The sequence below is a fragment of the Mycteria americana genome, chromosome 15, assembly GCF_035582795.1.
Source record: "Mycteria americana isolate JAX WOST 10 ecotype Jacksonville Zoo and Gardens chromosome 15, USCA_MyAme_1.0, whole genome shotgun sequence".
In the NCBI taxonomy this organism is placed as follows: Eukaryota; Metazoa; Chordata; class Aves; order Ciconiiformes; family Ciconiidae; genus Mycteria; species Mycteria americana.
Genome location: NC_134379.1, coordinates 6,867,870 through 6,887,735, shown reverse-complemented (window position 1 = coordinate 6,887,735; position 19,866 = coordinate 6,867,870). Strand labels below are relative to the sequence as shown.

Here is a 19,866-nt window from a genome sequence, read left to right as displayed (position 1 = left end):
GCCGCGCGGGGATATGACGTTACGCCTTCCTCGCGTCTCCCGCGTTCGGTCACATCCGGTAGGTGAGGTCAGGGCAGGGGCCGCCATTTTGGGTGGCAGGGCTGGGCGCGGAGCGGGGCACCGCGGGCGGCGGCGGCCCGCGGTGGGGGGGGAGCGAGTGCGGCCTGCGGGCGGGCGGCCCCCATGGCCGGGCAGTTCGACTCCGAGGACCGGGCGAGCTGGTACTGGGGGCGGCTGAGCCGGGCCGAGGCGGTGTCGCTGCTGCAGGGGCAGCGCCACGGGACCTTCCTGGTGCGCGACTCGGGCACCATCCCCGGCGACTTCGTGCTCTCGGTATCCGAGAGCTCCCGCGTCTCGCACTACATCGTCAACAGCCTGGGGCCGGCGGGAGGCCGGCGGGCCGGCGGCGAGGGCCCCGGGGCCCCGGGTGAGTGACCCCCAGGGCTGGTGGTGACCCCCAGCCCCTGCCGCCCCGGGGAGGGCAGCTGGGGCAGCCGAGCCCCGCTCTGCGCCTCCCCACGGGCGGCTCCGCTCTCCTCCCGGGCGGTGTTTCAAGTCGGGAAGCTCTTTGTAGTGGAATTAAGTCGCGTTTTGCAGCGGGGGCTACTGACCGAGCGGGGCCGCCTGTCTGCACCTGCCTTGCAGCGACCTAATATCATAGTTAAACATATACTGGAGTTGAGCGCTTATTGCAGCCCTCCTGAAAGATCCTATAGCTGTAGCGCTCGCACGTTCTTTTGTTTTCATAGAGCAGTTAATTATAGTTAATAGATTTTGCATGTCATCTCAGCTGGGGGACGGTTCTGTGGAAGCGTCATCTAAAAGTCTGAATTCTGACATGATAGTTTTGCGTTAGAAGGCAGACTGTGAGGCTAAATTTCAAGTCACGAATCAAAGTATTATGTGGGTGGTTTAAGTAGTGGGAACTCTTCAGGAATGTAAAGGCAATTGTTCCTTTAAATCAGATGTGAAGTTCATTTTTTTTTTCCCTTGTGTGTTGAAAGGGAAGTTTGATATTATTCCTCATCACCCTAACATCTAATATGAAAACAACGTGTTTAAGTGTAATGCTTATAGAGCAGAAGATGCTGATTGTGTCAGAGGGAAAGCTGTGCCATGAGAAGCAGCATTTCCGCAAGTACAAGTGTAACTAAATGGATAAGAGCCCCCAGCAATGCAGCGTCCTCAGATGTGTAAGAAGGTGTAATACAAAGGCAGCAGTATCCCTTCTGGGGGCATTACTGAAGCTGGTAGCGGAACTGCTCAAGTTTGGATATTAATGCTTTCAAAATGATGTGGGTGTATTGCTAGCTTCTCAGAAAGGAACCACTACATAATTTTGAAGGGTAGTAAACCTATGTAATAAGAGATTTGGTGAACTTATTTGGCAGAAAGTAAACAGTATATGAATTGTTACAGAGACAATCACTTTCTGATGTAGATCTGTGGTTGGAATAAGAGACGTATATTGGGAAGATGCAACAATACTTGTTATGGAAAGGATTTTTCAGTCTCTGCACAGGCTGTAGTTGACTAAGGAGGAGATAATCTGAGAAAAACCAAAACTGTTGCCAGTAGGTTTGCACTGTTATACAGTAATTTCCCCTGCTCAGGGGAACATTTCAAATTGGCAAATTTGGAAAAGCCTGAAGTCATCGTGTTTATTCCACGAATCTACTACAGCTGCAGAGTGCACTCAAGTCACAAAAAGCTTCACAAGGCAGAAGTTAAAGGTGGTGGAATTGAGCTGGAAGTAAAGTGGAAGTCATTACTGCTGTGGGTAGTAAAATGGTTTGCTACAAGATGTGGTGGATTCCCCGTTGTTTCATGTCTGTGAAGGCAGAGTTTATCGCCATAGGTTTGCGGAGGCTTGATGCAAGGATTGTTGAAATGCATGACTAGTGTTATGTAGAGCAGAATAAGTTACCAGGTTGGTTTGTTGTGGAATCCAGCCTATTTGGATTTTAAAGACAGTAGTGATGAAAAACACTAGAGTATGTGTGCCTCTCACTTCTGGGCAGTTGTATTCTGGAGAGCAACTCATCTCTGGACAAACAGTATTTTTTATGTTATTGTGGTATCACTTTAGTACATAGCTATCCTAACTTCTTTTTTTAATTGTGTTACACTCTTAAGCTCAGTAACATTTTGTGGCATTTTATGGGCTGGCTCATGTTATGAGTGTTAAAACATTCTGGAGTTTTGGTGTTCTTTTTAAAAATCATTAAATGCCCTTTAGGTAATCCCCTTCTGTTTTAAATGTTTATCTGTTTTAGAAGGGTAGCTGCAGTTGTAGCTGTGTAGGCTGTTGGCACTGTAGCCCTAATACATGTTAAAAAAATATAATTATGTTTTGGTTGGTCTCTTTTTTTTTTTTTTTTTTTCCTTCCCTCCCTCCCTCCCCCCCCGGATGTTATGAGGATAGGTGGTACATCACTCCTGCACTACAGATACTTCTGTGCTGAGATTTTAGTAGTTTTAAATAAATCATGCTTCCATGCTGATAATGCTCTCTTTTTGCACTCAAACCAAAGAAAGAAGGCATGGGGGGGGTTTGTATTAAATTACACTTAAAGTGTAATTAAGTTTTTCTTTCAGAAAAAAGTAAGTGAGGGGATGTTCTGCATTGGGAGGGAGACGGAAACATTGGTAGAAGATAGAAGATGATTTCATGTTTGGATAGGGAAGCTAATGCAATAAAATGAGGTAAATGTTTGCAGATTGTCATGCTGATTTATTGTAGTCAAGCTAAAACATTAGGAAGAACAACTTTACTATGTTAATTGTGTGGTATAGGTTTTTTTAGCAGTTGATTGGCAAATGCACGCTTGTCACTGGGAAATCAGAATATGCCATATCACGTTCTTAGGTTGACTTTTGTTTGTCTCAGTAAGTGTGTGTGCAGTTCATGACTGCTTTAACACTGCTGTGTGCAGATGATAGTAGGAACCTAGCTTCAATATGGAATGAATGAGATGAGGAGCTCTGGCTTCTCTAATATAAAAAGCCATAGTGTCACAAAAACATGATACTTTCTTCCATTTCTAAAGTATAAAACTTGCTAATTTTTTGTTACATTCACCTTTTGCCTGATATGCTGCAGTTTATAATTTCTTGCAGATGATTTTTCAGCATAAAGAAAAAAGAATTTAACAGAACTTCTCAAAATAGCTATGTCTTCCTGATATGTTGTAAGGCTGTTAAAAGAAAATAGGATAAATCACTGAATTATGGGAAAGAAAAACACTCTGTTTCCAGTGGAGATGGAGATTAACAACTGAATCGGAATTAGGATATCATTTGTGATCAAATATCACAGTCACGGGCTAAAGAAATCCCAAACAAGACAAAGTACTCCATGCAGGCATTAGCATGGTAATGGACAATAGAGGAACTATTTAAATACATCATATGTTCGCAATTTGACATGAGTCTGGGGTAGAATTGTATCATATGCACTAAAACAAAATGCCTAAAATATCTGAAGAAAGATATGCTTTCTATTGAAAGTACTATGTAATAAGGCCAGAAACCTTAGAGTTGTAAACTTTGTCTTTCTAAAGTAGGGAAGTATGACAGATACAATGTAGAAGGCGGTGTTTTCACTAAGTATGCATTTTAAGAACGTGCTGCTTAACTTATGCTTCTAAGTCACTTCCATTGTGATTTTTAAAAATTCAGACTGTACTTCCTGGAATCATATAATCTTTACATAACGATATCCATACTCGGCTCTATATGAAATGGCTTTAGATAAGTGTGAGCAGTATGATTTAACTTTGACACTTGGGGTTTTTTTGTGGGTTTTTTTTTTTTAATATTAAGATCTTAAAATGCAAACTATTGGAAGCTTGGAAAATGTATGCATTAGACATCTACTTTTTTCCTCATACTCTGATTATCTGCAGAAGTGGCAATATGTAACTTCTGTAAGAATATTCTCCTGGTGTGCTTAGAGCTCTTCTCAAGAGCCAGTGAATGGGGTTTTACTGTTTTTATAGGGCGTTCGTGGGTACTTATTTGTTTTGCTCAGGCATGAGTAGGGAGGTACTTAAGAACAAGGAAAAAAGGTGTCCCTATGGGGGTGGGGGAAACACACAGGCTGGAATGTGATGGCTTCATAGCAGAGTTCCATATGCTCCAGGAGGAACCTGGCTTACATCACTGTGATGTCTTACTTTGAAATGAGAGCCTTGTGTCTCAGTACCCTGCATGATAAGAACAGCTTTTCTTGCCCAAAACATGCTTTATAAGTTGAGGGGGAGGAGGAGGGCACCCTTACAGACTAGATCTAGAAACAAAAATGAAAACCCATATTTCTGTGAGGTCTTCCCTGCCGTGAAAAGGAAAGCCTACCAAAACTTAGGGATAAAGGGGAAACTGCCTAGTGACACTAACACGATTGGAGTGAAGAGAGAAATGTAAAACCCCTGAGACATCTGAGAAAGTGAGAAGTTGCTTTGTGGTTAAGCCACCTGCCCACACTCTCAAGAAGCAGAATATTAGGTGGTTTATGCCTCTACTTCCCCAGTACCTGTACAATATTTAAAACATATATAAGCAATCTTTGCCAGACTGACGTGAAGCCAACACAGTGTGAAAGCGTTTTGTCAGGAGGGAATGTGCGTGGTAAACAGAACTGACAGGGTCCAGATTTGAAACTTTCTTTAATTCTGGGACACTTTGGATTTTAGCTCTTTCCTTACCTTCCTGAGAGCAGAGGTTTCGCTAGCTGTTCTGACGCGCTGAAATGGATGGAATCGGGTTAAGTCCTAGCATAGATGAAGTCATAGGATGGAATAAGTAAGAAAGATGATAGTCAGCCCTTTGTGCTTCTCATTCAAAGGAGTAATCTTGCAGAGCTGAGTAGTGCTGCTGGTAGAGGTGCGAGCTGAGCAGCTATTCTTCCTTTGGCTGTGCAGACCTGGGGAGAAGGGAAGAGAATTTCTAGTACTCTGGTTGTCCAACTTTAATAGGAAGTGACTAAAGTTCCTCCAGTAGCTAGACTTACCTTTACATGCCTTCTCCTCTTCCTGAGAGCCCTCAGAAGATGTGGACAATGTGCTGCTCAAACTTGTGCCTTCAAGAAAACTGTCCCAGAATCATGAAGAAAAACACCTCTACTTCTCAAAAAAACACTTGCCTTATTGCTGTAACTTTTTCTTGTGGTAGATCTTGCCTTAATTTTTCCATTGGCCTACAGGTATGAGAAGTGTTGCAGTTCAAACAAGAAGCTGAAGAATTCCTCTGAGCCTGAAATCTGTTGATCTTTGAATTTCATTAATGACAAAACTTCAAAGCCCATAGTGAATAGAATTATTTCCCTGCTACATAAGTGAGCATCATTCAGCTCATTACGTTGTAGCTGAGCAAGAGTATACACAAAGACTTAAACTGATGGAGAGCTTACCGCGTGCTTGGTAAGGTGTAATTGTATTTTATTTCCGACCTGTGACTTTCAACTAGTTTGTCCTTTTTATGCCTATTTAACTGAATGTAGAAGTCTTCTGTGTAAATTCTCCAGACAGTGACCAGGTTGCTGCCTTTATATTCTTTGGTAATTAATTTGGATTAAGCTTGTAGATTTCTTGTTGCAAAGAGTTTTTTCAGGCCTTTGAATTTAGTAGCTGCCCTCTGTTCTTTTTTTTTAAAACAAAAGCATCAGAAGTGCATGTGGTATTCTGGGAGTGTTCTCTTTGTGTAGATAATGTCTCTCCTTTCTGCTGCTTGTCTGTCCCTTCAAGGATCGCATTGATCTTTCTGATCCTAGAATGTATTTGGAGGGTCTATGTTCTCTCACTCTTCTTCAATTGTGAAAAATGTCTTTTAGAATATGATTTTCCAGGATACAGTACACTGATCTCAGTCACTCCTTCCCCATATATAAGGTTCCAGTGGACTTTCCTCTTTGAGTCCAACTTTGGTTTTATTCAGGTACATTTGCAGCTGTTTAAGGCTGTTATGCATTAATTCAAGAGGGTGAACCGGTTCAAAGAAAAAAAAAAAAAGACACCACAAAAAACCTTGTTCATCCTAGTGATGATTTTGGTGCTGACAAGGCTGATGAATGTTACTGTTGAACTGCTCATTTCCTATCAGTTTATGATTTTTCTGTGTACACTTTTCTAGAGATCTCAGCCTCCTGACTGAGTCAGTTGGTAGCAGATTTTCCAAAGGTAAATTAGTGTTCCAGGCTCTAGATGTCTGTCATGTGAAATAAGTTCCATGTCAGTGAACTTAGACCTGAGATTCAGTCTTCTCCATAGGACTTCAAAGATCTTTGCTGCCCTGGTCCTCTTAAGTTTCTAGAACTTTTTCTTTTGACATAAGTGTCTTCATAAGCCTTGATTCTTAAAGGTTCACATCTAAAATAGTAGCAGATACACGCTCGTCTTTCTGTACCAGGTTTGTCCGAAACTTGACGTCCATACCACTTGTTACAAAGTGTGGTTTCCCACTTCCAATGCTAGCAGAAGTTCAGCATTCCCAGATCATATTATATGCTTATGTAGTGGATGTAAGCTGTTTTGAAGTGCTGTAGGGACGCTGCCTGTCCAGCCAGAAGTCATCTCCTGTGAGACCACAGAGCTAAGAACTGCCACTGAGATGAAATTCCAGAGTTCTTGCTAAGTCCAGAGCTGTAAGTTGCATCTCATCAACAACAGTTGAGAAGGTTTTGCATCTTTTCAGCATTACGCTTTGAGAGAATAGTGGAATCTTCTCTTTCCATGCTGGGTTCGTATTTCTTACTGATAATTTGCATTAGCTTCCTTATCTCTTGGTGATGCCAGCTTGTATTTTGTTTTTTTTGTAATTTTTTGAGGGTCTTGCTTTTGGGTTTTGGCTCATCGCATTTGTGCTGATTTCTTGTGAAAGTCTTTCAGGGCTGTTAATGCATGCAAATATGCATTTTCCAATGACTTAGTTCTGCTTCTTTGAATTTCCTATAACCAGCTTCACTGATGTTTATATTCCTTCAGAATACTTCAAAACTTATTTATCAGGTGTTTGTCTTACTGACCTTATTGAATCTGCCCTTTTCTCTATTAGAACCCCTTTTTGCTCTCTTGAAAGAACTTCTTGTAATGTTAGCTTCCCATGCTGACAGTGCTACTTTGAAGGGGGTTTTGGATCAGTGACAGCTTGAAGAATTCTGCTAGCTTTGTACTCGAGAGCTAAGTCTCGGAACTGTTAGATATTCCCTGGAGAGACACAGACTTGCAAAGTAAGCATCTCTTTCTTGCTAAAAGAGTTACTCATTAAAGCATAAATCTTTTCCTCTTCACTACCCTCCCCCAGCCTTCCACAATTCTTCCCATAACTGATTACACAGTGTATGGTGCACGGTGGAAATAGAACATAATGTGTATGTTTTTCCCCAGCTGAGCCTGAAGAACATAAAATGGAAAAACAGTGCAGCTCACGGATTGAAAACTGAAATGCATATCTGCACTTCAATACTTCTAATGACTTGGATATGAACATCATCTGTATTTTAATGTATTTGAGGTTCAGATTTATAGCTTAGGCTCCATCTGACAGATATGGCAAAGAAACTGCAAGACTTGAGATTAAAAGACTGAATTATACCCATTATGAAAACATATGTTGTTGCTTTGCATTGCATAAAATCTACATAATTTACTCTAATGATACCTTTTATCAAAATGAAAAATAACTTCATTTGCTCATTCACGTATATTGTTTGCTGCTGTGCTAAGCAATTTTCTGTAGTGTCCATGCCTTTAACCCAAGATACATTACAACAGGTAAATAACCATTATTGCGGTGTCCTTTTGAAATAACTTTGAACTGCAAAAGAGAGTTAAAAAAATCAATTCCTTGAAATTGTACCAAACTTTCATTTGCTTTCTAGATTAGAGTATAAAACAGGAAAAAGGGAATTGTCTGTTACTGAAAATTGTATAGGCTCCTGAGAAACTCAGGTGTACTGAACATTTTTATCTGTTGGGTCCATATAACAATCAAGGAAAAAAGATATTTTTATCCTAATTTGGGAAGTTTGGCAGTACCAAACAATTTCTTTTTTCCTTCTTTGACAAAATGTTTAAAAATAAAACTCTATCTACATGATCACGGTAGTGCTGCTTTTGATTAGAAATACACAGAAGAGCTGAATATGATGAATGTTGATCTAAAGATGACAGAATTCATTTGTCTTCTCAAATGTTTAATTTACAGTTGTAACTGTTGTATGCTCTCTTTGATATACTGCCTTCTTCTTTCAGGCTTGAATCCCACCAGATTTCGAATAGGTGACCAAGAGTTTGATTCTTTGCCATCTTTACTGGAATTCTACAAAATACACTATTTGGACACTACAACCTTGATAGAACCAGTTTCCCGATCCAGGCAGAATAGTGGTGTTATCCTCAGGCAGGAGGAAGCTGAATATGTGCGAGCTCTCTTTGACTTTAATGGAAATGATGAAGAAGATCTTCCATTTAAGAAAGGAGACATACTGAGAATCCGGGATAAACCTGAAGAGCAATGGTGGAATGCAGAAGACAGCGAAGGAAAGAGGGGAATGATACCTGTTCCTTACGTCGAGAAGTATAGACCTTCCTCTGCTTCAGTATCTACTCTGATTGGAGGTAACCAGGATAGTTCCCACCCACAACCACTGGGTGGGCCGGAGCCAGGGCCCTATGCCCAGCCCAGCATCAACACTCCGCTCCCTAACCTTCAGAATGGCCCTATTTATGCCCGGGTTATCCAGAAGCGAGTCCCTAATGCCTACGACAAGACAGCCTTGGCTTTGGAGGTACATAATGGGCAAAACTTAGAAAGAAGAGATCTGTTCAAGGGATTTCCCTTTCAATCACATTATAGTTTTGTAGGAATAAGAAAGGGAAAAGCATTGTAATACTGGTTTTACATCATGATTAATAAGTTAAATAAGTTATGGATAAAGGCTTTTTTTTTAATTAATAAGTGACTAAAGTCACTTGTAGACTAGCGATTGATTATTATAGCATGTTTAGGTTACTGAACCAATATCATGTCTTTGTCAAACATCACTAACACAAGTGTTTCCCCATCCATGTTTTCACTTCTGAAGTCTTTATTTTGGGGGGAGGGAGAGGGAGCAGTTCATAAGTTGTGTGTCTGAATCTGTGTTCACTGTTGCTTGCCTCACCCCAATCTTTAAAAGGTGTGCTGGGTTGTTTGGTTTTTTGTTTTGTGTTTTGTTTTTGGGTTTTTTTTTAGTCTGTCAGCAGTTTAAAAGCAATCAGTGGAAACACTGATAGTCACTTTAAAATTACACAGACTGAGATGATGGTGATGATCACACATAGGGTTTTATTGTAACATCTTGACCTCAAGCAGATTACTTTGGTTTTTAGTTTGTGAAGCAGGAACATACATTACAATTCATTAGGGAGATCTCGTGTAAAGCAGTGATAGATGGAGTATGATTTGTAATAAAGCAGTGAGTTTCCCTAAGGTTGATTCACTTCCTGATATGATCAAATACTTGTACGTGCCCTTTTTGATTTTTTTTTTCCTCTTAAAACAGAGACTCGAGTGCTCTATCTCTACACATCAGATAGTTATCCCTCAAGTTACATTTGAAGAAATTGAGATTAAGGTATTCTCAGTGGCAGACCTTTGCCTTAGGATGATATGTAAATTGTATCCTTTAATCTAGGCTTTCTTTGAGCTAAAGGCTCTGGAATTTCCTGATACCTAATTGACTTCCTGTTTATATAACATTTTAAGTACTTGGGGAAAAAACAGTTTCTGTGCTGAGTCAGAGCATCTCCTCTTCACTCTCAAATACTTCTTTTAATTGTGTATAGTGCAAAAGGCACTTCAGGACTTCAGTGATGTGGCAACTATAGGTATGTGTCTTTAGTACAGAAATTGGCAAATGCAGCACATTCTACAGATCTGATAATTGATGTACAACCTGGGAGATGTGAAATTTTTCCCCGTTGTAGGTAAAACTTTGTTTAGGGAAACAATGTAAATATAATCTGAGTTACTATATGTTCTGTTATATTTCTGAATCAAAAGAGAGCCAGGATACAGAATGTAAATTTTTGGGTTGAGAAGCATGTATAGAAATTAATGCCAACTCACCAGATTTTGGGGAAAGATGCGAAGATTTTAACCTTCAGACTTTCATACAGCCTAAAATGCTGTGTGTTCCCTCTCTTTCTCACTCTCTCCACCCAGCCACCTCCTGGAGCTTGGAAATATTACTGAATGTTGTTGTGGACTGTTGCAATTACCAGATGTTAGATTTTCTTTGAGCTGGATGTTATGTTGTGACATATTTATCAAAACCTTTTGGTTTTCTTTCTGGATTTTGTTTTTAAGCTTTTATTTATTAGTCTGCTGCTAGTGTTCTCTTAAGCTTAACTTTACGTTTTATTTCGCTTAAAGCAGAACCCCACAGCACTGTGCAAGTCACAGTTTGGTAGCATGGAGTGAAATAGAGAGAGAGAAAAAATACTGATAATCCAGGCCATCATAAGCAACTTGGAGTGAAAGCAAAACACTTTTGCTTTACACACTAAAGAACAGCTTGTAAGTGCCATGGCTGATCTGTTAGTTCAATCCTCTTCAGTAAAACTCATGAAAAGAGTTTATCAACTTCAGAAAGATCTGTCAAGCATGCTGTGCTTTAGAGAGTGTAGTTTCACGGAGAACATCTCTCTATTCTCAGCTAGCTTGCACCACTGGTGTCTTTTACTAAGTCATGATAATAGGCTAGATAGCTGAAGTGTTTGGGACGGGGGAGTTGAGAAGTGTGTAGGGTCTGCCCATCTGTGTAAGGATGTAAGTAAGATTTATGGCATCTTTCTACCTTTGTGTTAGAACAATGGCCTTTGTAGGCCTTGTAAACTTATTTAAATACTTAACTAGTTGATATGTTGAACCTCTTGGTTAGGGTGATGGATTCCTGTCTTGCTACAGCTCTACATGTACAAAATGCAATAATAGTGGTGGTTCTTTATTCTGTATATAATATTAGGAAATTTTAGTTTTAAATTGTGAGCCATTTATCACTGCTTCTAGTAGGCCTTCCTCGCTTCTTTGCAGCTTTTAGCATTTCAAATCACAGTGTTACTGAGTTGCTTTCAATGTCTGTACAGGAAAAAAAAAGCAATGTGCACTTCACTTTCTCCAAGTTTTTCTTCATTCTGTCTATCGAAGTACTGTTTCTTGTTGTCTCCTTTTTTCACATTCCCTTTCACTTCATGGTGTTCCTTCTCTGTTTATTTAGAGATCTCTTTCTTAGATAAATTGCTCGAAAGCATTATGTAAATCTTATCAGTCCATTTTTGCCCAGACCTCTTAATAACTATAAATATAGAAAGTGGGATTCTTTCCAAATGAAAACTCCTTAAATCTGGCAATATTCATGGGTGGGGGTGGATCCCACTGTTTCTCTTCGGAAAATAGATTCTTAACATGAAACGTTTTTGGCCCAAACTGCAAACAGAGTATCTGTACTGTTCTATTATTTTAAAACTGACATGGTTTTGAAGAGCTTAAGGAAGGAGAAATGGAGCAAATGATGTTCTAATAAAGGCTGTGCTGTATTATGGAAAAAAGATTCAGCAGGAGAACATAACTTTTATTTTGCTTGTAACTGGACCTATTTGAGCAGTTGTCAGTCTATATTAATTAAGAGAAAAGAGAGGAGAAAAAGGGAAGATCTATGTGGTGAATGACTCTGAGATCGATCAATTTATTTTTTTTCTTTGTAACAGTAGCAGAACTCTGCCATTTTGACCTTACCAAAGAGGAATACTTGGAATAAAACCACAGCATACAGAAGTCTTCACATGAACCTTCAGTTTTCCTTTGAAGCATATGGGATATATTTAGTTTTAAAACTTCTGATGAAGACTTGAGACAAATCTGGCTTTATAGCAGGGTACAGTGTTGTTCCTGAGGTGCCGTGCTTGGTGGGATGATGCACAATAAGACTAATGATACCATAAGTCAACATTAAAAGTGAGGAGAATTCAGAGAGTCCACTTCTAGTCTAAATGTTTTAAAATTCCAGCACTTGTGATAATGCGTAATTTTTTTTTTTTAAAGGTTCTCTGTATTGTCTTCAGGAGCATATTTGAACTATAGATTAATATGCAGAGTTTCAAAGCAGATCTAGAAAGATCTGTAAGTTATTAGGGAACTAATGGAGCCATTTTATTAAGCTAGCATTTGTGAAATGACCCATGCTTACTTAGTCGGTCCTGCTTTGATAGGTGTAAAGATATATATAAATGAAATGTGAATGAAAGATTGTATCAGAAAGAGAGAGTGGTTGCTAAATGATGTTACCATAATGGTAAAAAAAGGAATATTTAAGCTCGGAGGTGTTTCCTCTTCTAACAATTATTGAAATGCAAATTTCGGGTGTAGCTTCATACAGTCAGGAGAATTTATAAATGGGTGTCCCTTTGCCGCAATGACCCTGAAACAAACAAACCAAAGAGCTACAGGATGCTTCTGGGAGTGAGGGAGTGTCACAAGCATCCCATATCCTAACTCACTATCATTGCACTGTTGAACCCACCTTTTGCAGGTGAGTTTGTCATAAGGTATCCAAGATAAACTCTATATGAACATAAAGTAGTGGGTGATATTCAGTAAGAGCACAGAGGCCAGCAGTCTTAAGAAAAATATCTTACAGATAGCAAACTTCAGAGCAGCTTGTGCTTTTTCTTTCCTAGTGGGTTGGAGGTTATACACTTTTCTGTTGAAGGCTGATACATAGATTATATGCAGGTGTGAAGCAATTTAAAGTTATGTAGGGTAGTGTTCTCGTAATGGTTGTGATTAGGAAATAAGATTTTCTGCTTCTAGTGTTGTCACATTTAATCTTATCCTTGTTAAATTATAGCTGATGTTTAGTTTTGGTCAACAGAGTATTTTTATTGGTACAACCCCCCAGTGATTATTAGCAGTAGTAAAAATTACACATACTGCATGATTAAATTCCTAAAAAGCTGAAACTAGCATTCAGTAGTCGAGGAAGGCTTTCTTTTCGCCTGTAGCAAATACATGAGAGGATTTTCTTCAAAATAGGATTCATTAAAATGTCTATACTAATGACTACAAAAGGAAAAAAAAAACAGAGCTACAGACAGAGTCCCAAGCGTGCCTCTCATTACCCGATAAATAATCATCAGAAGTATGGGAAGCTTAATTAAATGTCCATATAGTGGTTTGAATTTATGAACTGTTAAAAGCTGTTCTGGCAAAAGATTGCAAGTGTTTAAAACCTGTAAAGTTAATGGAGATTGGTAACATCTTAACTTGTTTTCCTTGTTCTTCATTCACTGCCTGGAAAGTGAGAATAATGAGATTCTGTTTTGGATGGATTTGGAACACAGTGATGAGCATCTGTGTAAACTAGTAACTGTATATTCAGTGAATTTCTGGATGAAATGCAGTAAGGCTTGTGGCCATGCCTTGAGAGTTTATTTACAGTATTAGTGAAAGAAAATAAATATATCTGTCCCAAAAGCGTTCCCCATCTGTGCCCGGGGAAAAATGCTGAAAACCATTGTATGTTACTTGTAAATAAGATTATTGATAAAATTCTGCGCAGAGGGGTAGAAATGGTTAGACAGTTTTTCAGTGTTGCATTTATTAACTCTCAAGTGACTGTCTTTACAATGTAAATTGTGCTTTCTTAGGTTGTATAAGTGCTACTTAATAAAAGTACCTTTCAAGGTACAACAGAGTTGGGGACTGATTAGACCTAGACTTGTGGCCCTGACTTGAACTACATGAGTGCACAGCCTTGGGAATGTGACTGCTGTGCAGTTTTCCACCTTTGTCAAAGGGAGACAATACCTTTAGAATTGGTTATGTGAATATTAGGTTGGAGATTAGAATATGAGAGATATTACTGTGCTTTTATTTAGTGTAGTAGTGTAGTACATTAGAACTGGATACTTTTAAACTAGAGCATATTGTTTCATCGGTCTATAGTAACTATTCTTTTATTTTTCTAGCCAAACAATTCGGGTATAAGAGGGAGAGGGCATCAATTGTCTTTACTAAACCCAGGGAATTTATTTATGCGAGAAATCCACGGTGGGCAGGACTGAAATATCATCTGGCCTTGCCTCTAGTAGTGGCTAGTTGTGGATGCTCGGAGTAAGAACAGAGCAGCCTTATGGCACTACTTCTTATTGCCCCACATACTCTCCCAGTGTTTTATGACCTGTGGAGAGAGAGGTGGGTGTGTGTGTGTGTATCTATATCTATATATATGTGTCCCCCACTTACCCAGAACTTTTTCAATACTACCTGAGAAGCACTTAGTGGAATTTCAAAATTAAGGAGCCCTTCAGCTTGCAGATTAGTGTTCGCTCTGTACACCTGCAAGCCTTCCCTCCCTTAATGAGACTGTTGATGCAGTACAGAGTGCAAGCCTCTGTCAATTCAGGGAGGTGCATTTATTGTGATAGCAGCTGATGTTGAGTCCCAAGAGTGCTCTGAAAGGTTGGGTGTTGGATTGGAGCTCTTCAATTTAGGTAGTTCTCGCCTAACCTGGGTACGCTTCTTTCTCTCTCTACTTTCTTCAGGAGTTAATAACATTGGGTGGTAGGCTGGTGTATCCAAAATGGTCAAGACTATAAAACTATTTTTTATAGAAATGTATTTGGTACACTTGGGTGGTTGACACCAAAGGGGAGGGGTAGCAGCTCATCCTGTGTGTTTTTATGAATTGTAACACTTCCTTATTTCTCACCCTGCAGGTCGGTGAGCTGGTAAAGGTCACAAAGATTAACGTGAGTGGTCAGTGGGAAGGAGAATGTAATGGCAGACGTGGTCACTTTCCATTCACACATGTCCGTCTGCTGGATCAACAGAATCCTGACGAGGACTTCAGCTGAGTGTGGCTCAACAGTTGCGCTTACAGATGGGAAGACTCTCAACTTGTTTTTACTGCAGATGCCATCAAGACTATGTTCCGACAGATGTTGAAAGCGGTATTGCTTGTATAAGCATTCTGATAACCTGCAAACCCCTGGGACTGAACACCACCATTCCTTAATCAAGGGTCATGTAATTCAGGGTACGACAGTAGATAACTTGTGTGTCAAGTGGCAGAACTAGTACATGATTATAGGTTGTAATGCCTGCTTATGTCCATGTGCACAGCAGACTGGACCTTGCCAGCAGCAGCAGTTGGAGAAAGCAGTAACGTAGATGTTACGATAACGTTTATAGCTCTCTCCGGTCCTATTGCTTATGTTGCTTCTTCCTCAGGCAATGAACATCAACCTTAGACAATTCAACATGTAGGTAGAAATTTCACAAATTTATCCTGGAGCTTTCTCCATATTTTTTTTTTTTCCATCCTGAATTCTCTGTCCCAGAAAGACTGTATAGTGCTTTGCATGGTCAGTTAACTATGCACAGTACAGATTTATGTAGAGCCCACTGGGGACAGTCGTATGATTTACAGATGCTTACCATTTTAATGGTAAATGACAGATCAATCAACCTCAGAATTCTAGAAGTTTGTGGACACTAGATTGATTTCTTCAGTACTGTTGATGCTTCAAACATAGCAGCTGATTTTAAATTAAGATTTCTATTAACACACCAGTATCTCTTTTTATCCACAAATATAAGGCTTATGGAAGTGTAAACATCCACATCAGTGCTGAAAAATATGTGCGTAGCACTTTAATGCATAGCTTTAAAGCAGTGTTTGAGTCACTAAATATACTAAAATATTCACACTGCTTTCCAATAAAATTGAATTATATAGGGCCAGTTTAATTTTTCTAGAATTCTTCAATACTCCTATTGTACAATACTCTTACAGTACAAATCGGTGTCAAACATGGTGAACTGACAAACCAAATATTACTTTTATTTTAAAGTTACTCTGGGGACTCTTCTGGTTTAATTCCCATCTGTAAAGTACTTGATAGTGAATTCATGAGGATTTTATTTTTAATAAACTAATGGAAAATACTTGTGTGCTTCTGGATTGATTCTCAAAAGGCATAATAGAGTAAATATGGCTTCATAGCTCATAATGCAAATCAGTGCATTGAATAGGTGGTATTATGCACTGCTTGATTTTTTTTTTTGTCTGTTCTTCTAATTATCTGGTTTTCTCTAACATAAATCAGAATGGATTCAGTAAGTTTTGTAAACTGAAATTAAACACTGAAGTAACTATCCCTTGCCTGTACCTGGATTGTTTTCCAAACACAGCACTCTAGTGACCAAACTTAAGCAAACAAATTTTGTAACTTTGACTACAGTGTAATCCGTACTTTTTTCTAAATAGTGTCAAACTGAAAATGTTATTTTGGATGATACAAACTGTGTGACTAGAATGGCTCATTGGTTGTAAATGCTGCGGAGGCTAGTTCCCACTGCAAAGGCTATTGCTGAAAGGCACCAACCCATACAACAGAATACTGGTAACACTTTACCTCAGAACTGTGTAACATGCTGGAAATTATAATATTTCTGTTATATTTAAGTACTAGTTGTTTTACTTCCAAACTAATCCATCAGCAAGTCTGACTAATTTTCAGGTAATGGGCACTCATTAATTCTGTAGACTAACGCCAATGTACATTAATTATACTTTTCCATCACCAATCTCGTAAGCGCTACTGAAGATTATTAGAAAACTGACAGTTGTGACAGTGGTGCAAGAAGAATGGTAACAAAAGAACTGCAGTACTATTCTAGCTTGGGTTGCTATTCTGGTTAGGGTGATATGCCAGTGATGGTGGGATCTCTTCTAGCTTAGTACAAAATCTACTTTGAGGAAAAAAATTGAGAAACTAACTGTAGGTTCTGTAACACATTGGTTTCCTTAAGGCTAACTTGTATTTTTCCTCTGACCTTGATATTTACTATGACTGATTTTTTTCAATAGCTGCACTCTAAATAACAGACTTAAAACTGAGTTTATCAGTTGCCCGTATATGCTTATATTTTTCTTCAGGTATTGCAAAAGAAACATAATGAACTCTGTGTTCTTAGAGTAACACAGTTTGTTCTGAAGTATTTTTTTCCAATTGCAATTAATGAAAGCCCATATGTTTGTACCCTTCCAATCGGCAATTATTTTAAGATACCAAAATAACTTTTTTCTGAAAGGAATTTTATTATGTAAATCTTGCCTTTTTAATATGAAAGACATAAATTGAATTAACTAGAAAATACCCTGCAAACTTTGTAGATGTGTTTTTGTTAAGGCTGTATAAATTGCAGATATTTGTACACTTTGAAAGAGCAAAAAAAGAAACTAGAGGAGTCTTAATAGCTGCTGTTGCACTAGAATCCTAAGTTCTTGTCAAGCAGTTTTTCTCAGTCAACTGATACATTAATGCAACTGTTTTCCGCTATTCAGTTCTAAGCCGAAATGTGATTTTGTTTCATAGGTGATAGAAATGAGTATGTTTGCATTTGGACGAAATAGACATTTCAACCTACCAAGCTCTTAAAGGAAAATAGGTAGAACATATGTTCATGAACATGTAGATTAAATCCTTTTGTGGCCTTGGTTTATCCTCTTCTATTTGTTCCCTCCCTTCTCCCCGATGCGTGCAAAAAAATCATTGCTAAGAATGTTGGTCACAATCTTTTGTCTCTACTTGGCTGTGGTTTTGGTCTCTTGTGCATAGGCAGGTGTTAGAACTAGAATAATCATTTCTAGAAATACACCGTGAAAGCAGAATGCTCAATTACACTGTGTTCTTCTGGTGCATTTACACATTATATCACACTAAAAAGTACAACTGGCTGCTATGGTTTTTTAATATATATTTCATTTTGGTAAACCCCAGCCTTTTTACTAATATTTGACCTGGTTAAATCTTGTTAATCTGTTTGAATTGTATTTGTTAATAATGCAAATATTTCTAATCATCTTAAAACACTTCATTTTTGTTAATGGTTTTGGGGAAGGATTCTAACCAAACCAGTTTGAAGAAAAATATGAACATGTGCCATTGTATTATAACACTATCCACTTTCTTGACAGTTAAAGTCTTTTTTTATTTTTTTGTAGCATGTAATGTATATGTTCATAGTACGTGAAGTAAATAAAAGTATAGCCAAAACTTTGACTTGGTGTCATTGTCAATCAGCTGTCATTGGAATACTTGCATTTAAGAATCTAAAAATAGAACTGTGGGTATGGCCATTTTTCATTGGCCATACTTACATGAAAACAATTAACACCTGCAGAAGTAAGACAACCCAAGGTAACTAAAATAACTTATCAACCAGTAAAATATTATGGCCTTTTTGAAACAAGGTGACTTTCTGTAATCAAATGAGTTCCTTGAGTCAAGGGGGTGGGGGAAAAAGTATATCCTCACTGTGGAAGAGGACTCATGAGGAATGTTAAGAGGAGACTTTGTAGCTCTTAGTCTCACTTCTACCTCCACAGGTGTATTGGGATACAGTTTGGGGATTCTTTGAATGATGTGTGTCTGGAAAGATAAAAAGCTGTTTATTCATTCTTAGACTTGTCAGTAAAAATGTGCATTAAGGATACAAATTAATAACCAGCAAGAATCTTGTACAAGAGTCTACTAATGGTTCAGAAGGACTTCTTTTGAAGTGTGGTAGTGGGAGAGCACTGTTTCAATGAAAGACTAAGATGTGCAATGTACTGTCAAGGGATGGAGCACAGAAAATGAGGACCAGAATGCCTATATCCCATGTGGGAGAACATTTGTAACATGAACCTGCGTTAGACCTACTTTTGCCACAGTAATCCTTAAAAGCTGCATGGGGAAGTGGCCTCTAGGCCCCCCAAGGATAAGAATCTTGATGGCAATACTATATCTAAAGCCAGACAGTTTAATTTGGGGTCTGCACCAAAGAACAGTTCTAGTTCCACACCAGTGGGTTCCTTAGCGTGATGTGCCATAGTTAATCATGGACCAAAACTTACAGGCATTCAAAATCCCTCAAAGCATTTGGCCTTCTGGAGGTGCTCCCTAGTTCCACAGGCTCTTGGTGCACAGGAAAAGGCCACGTTGTATGTTCCCAATTAAAACATGACTTACTTCACTGTCCATTGTTCCTAGAGATGTACAAGGACCAGTCTTGTTAATGTTAGTACTGCCGTAATCGTTTTCCTTGCTTATAAGGGCAAGGGCAGCATTTGTTTTCTTAGTCACTACATTACAGGGGTGGCTTCTCATATTTTAGTTGATTCATGTTCAGTTGGCTGGCTGCTACAGATAACTTTCCCAGTCACTGCTGTTTTGTGGAGTCTTCAAGTGGGACATTAGTTGTTAAATGAGTGACTTCGCATTTAAGTGTACTGAGATGCCAGCCAAGTTTTCCTGTCACGTCTCTGCACAACAAAGATTATTCTATCAGCTTCAGATGGAAAAAATTAAATTTTCATAGATAAAAGTACTGCCCCCAGCTTTGCTCCTGTGTTCATACAACTTGGCTGCAGCAGAGCTGCAATCCAAGAGTGCCTTTTAATGAGATTACCTGAGATTATTTAAGAGCTCACTGTAGCCAAAAGGAAGCAGTTCTATACGCCTTTCCACACTGCCCTGACAGCCATGCCTTCCTGCTACTTAACCTCAGCCTGGTATTTGCAGAACTTCTCTGTGAATTGACGTAACACAGGGCTCATGCAGAAAACTATTGCCCCACCTTTCACCCTCTCCTTCCAACAATGTTTTTTGGCTGCAATAGTGGTTGAATCAACTCATGTAAAAGTTGAGGGTGCAAGGGACAAGCAAGGATTGCATCAGCAAATTACGCTTTGAGTATTTCCCTGCATTAGACTGTTTACTCCTCATGCTTCGCCAAATCCCTGAACAATTTCTAAATGTTTGCATGCCATCTGTAACA

The 19,866-nt window shown here is 39.0% G+C and overlaps 1 protein-coding gene across 4 annotated transcripts; it reads left to right on the top strand.

The window, feature by feature from the left end:
* Positions 1-68: 68 nt before the first annotated feature.
* Positions 69-18,105, top strand: CRK (CRK proto-oncogene, adaptor protein). 4 transcript variants are annotated; one of them, XM_075518231.1, is made up of 4 exons: positions 69-427; positions 8,250-8,785; positions 11,751-11,864; positions 14,757-18,105. In XM_075518231.1, the coding sequence occupies exons 1-4, from the start codon at positions 184-186 to the stop codon at positions 14,892-14,894; spliced, it is 1,032 nt and encodes a 343-aa protein (XP_075374346.1). In that variant the 5' UTR covers positions 69-183; the 3' UTR covers positions 14,895-18,105. The 4 variants fall into 4 exon arrangements, with proteins under 4 accessions (XP_075374346.1, XP_075374345.1, XP_075374344.1 ...); XM_075518230.1 differs by lacking the exon at positions 11,751-11,864 and having other exon boundaries at positions 8,250-8,615; positions 14,757-14,900; XM_075518229.1 differs by lacking the exon at positions 14,757-18,105 and having other exon boundaries at positions 11,748-11,914.
* Positions 18,106-19,866: the final 1,761 nt, after the last annotated feature.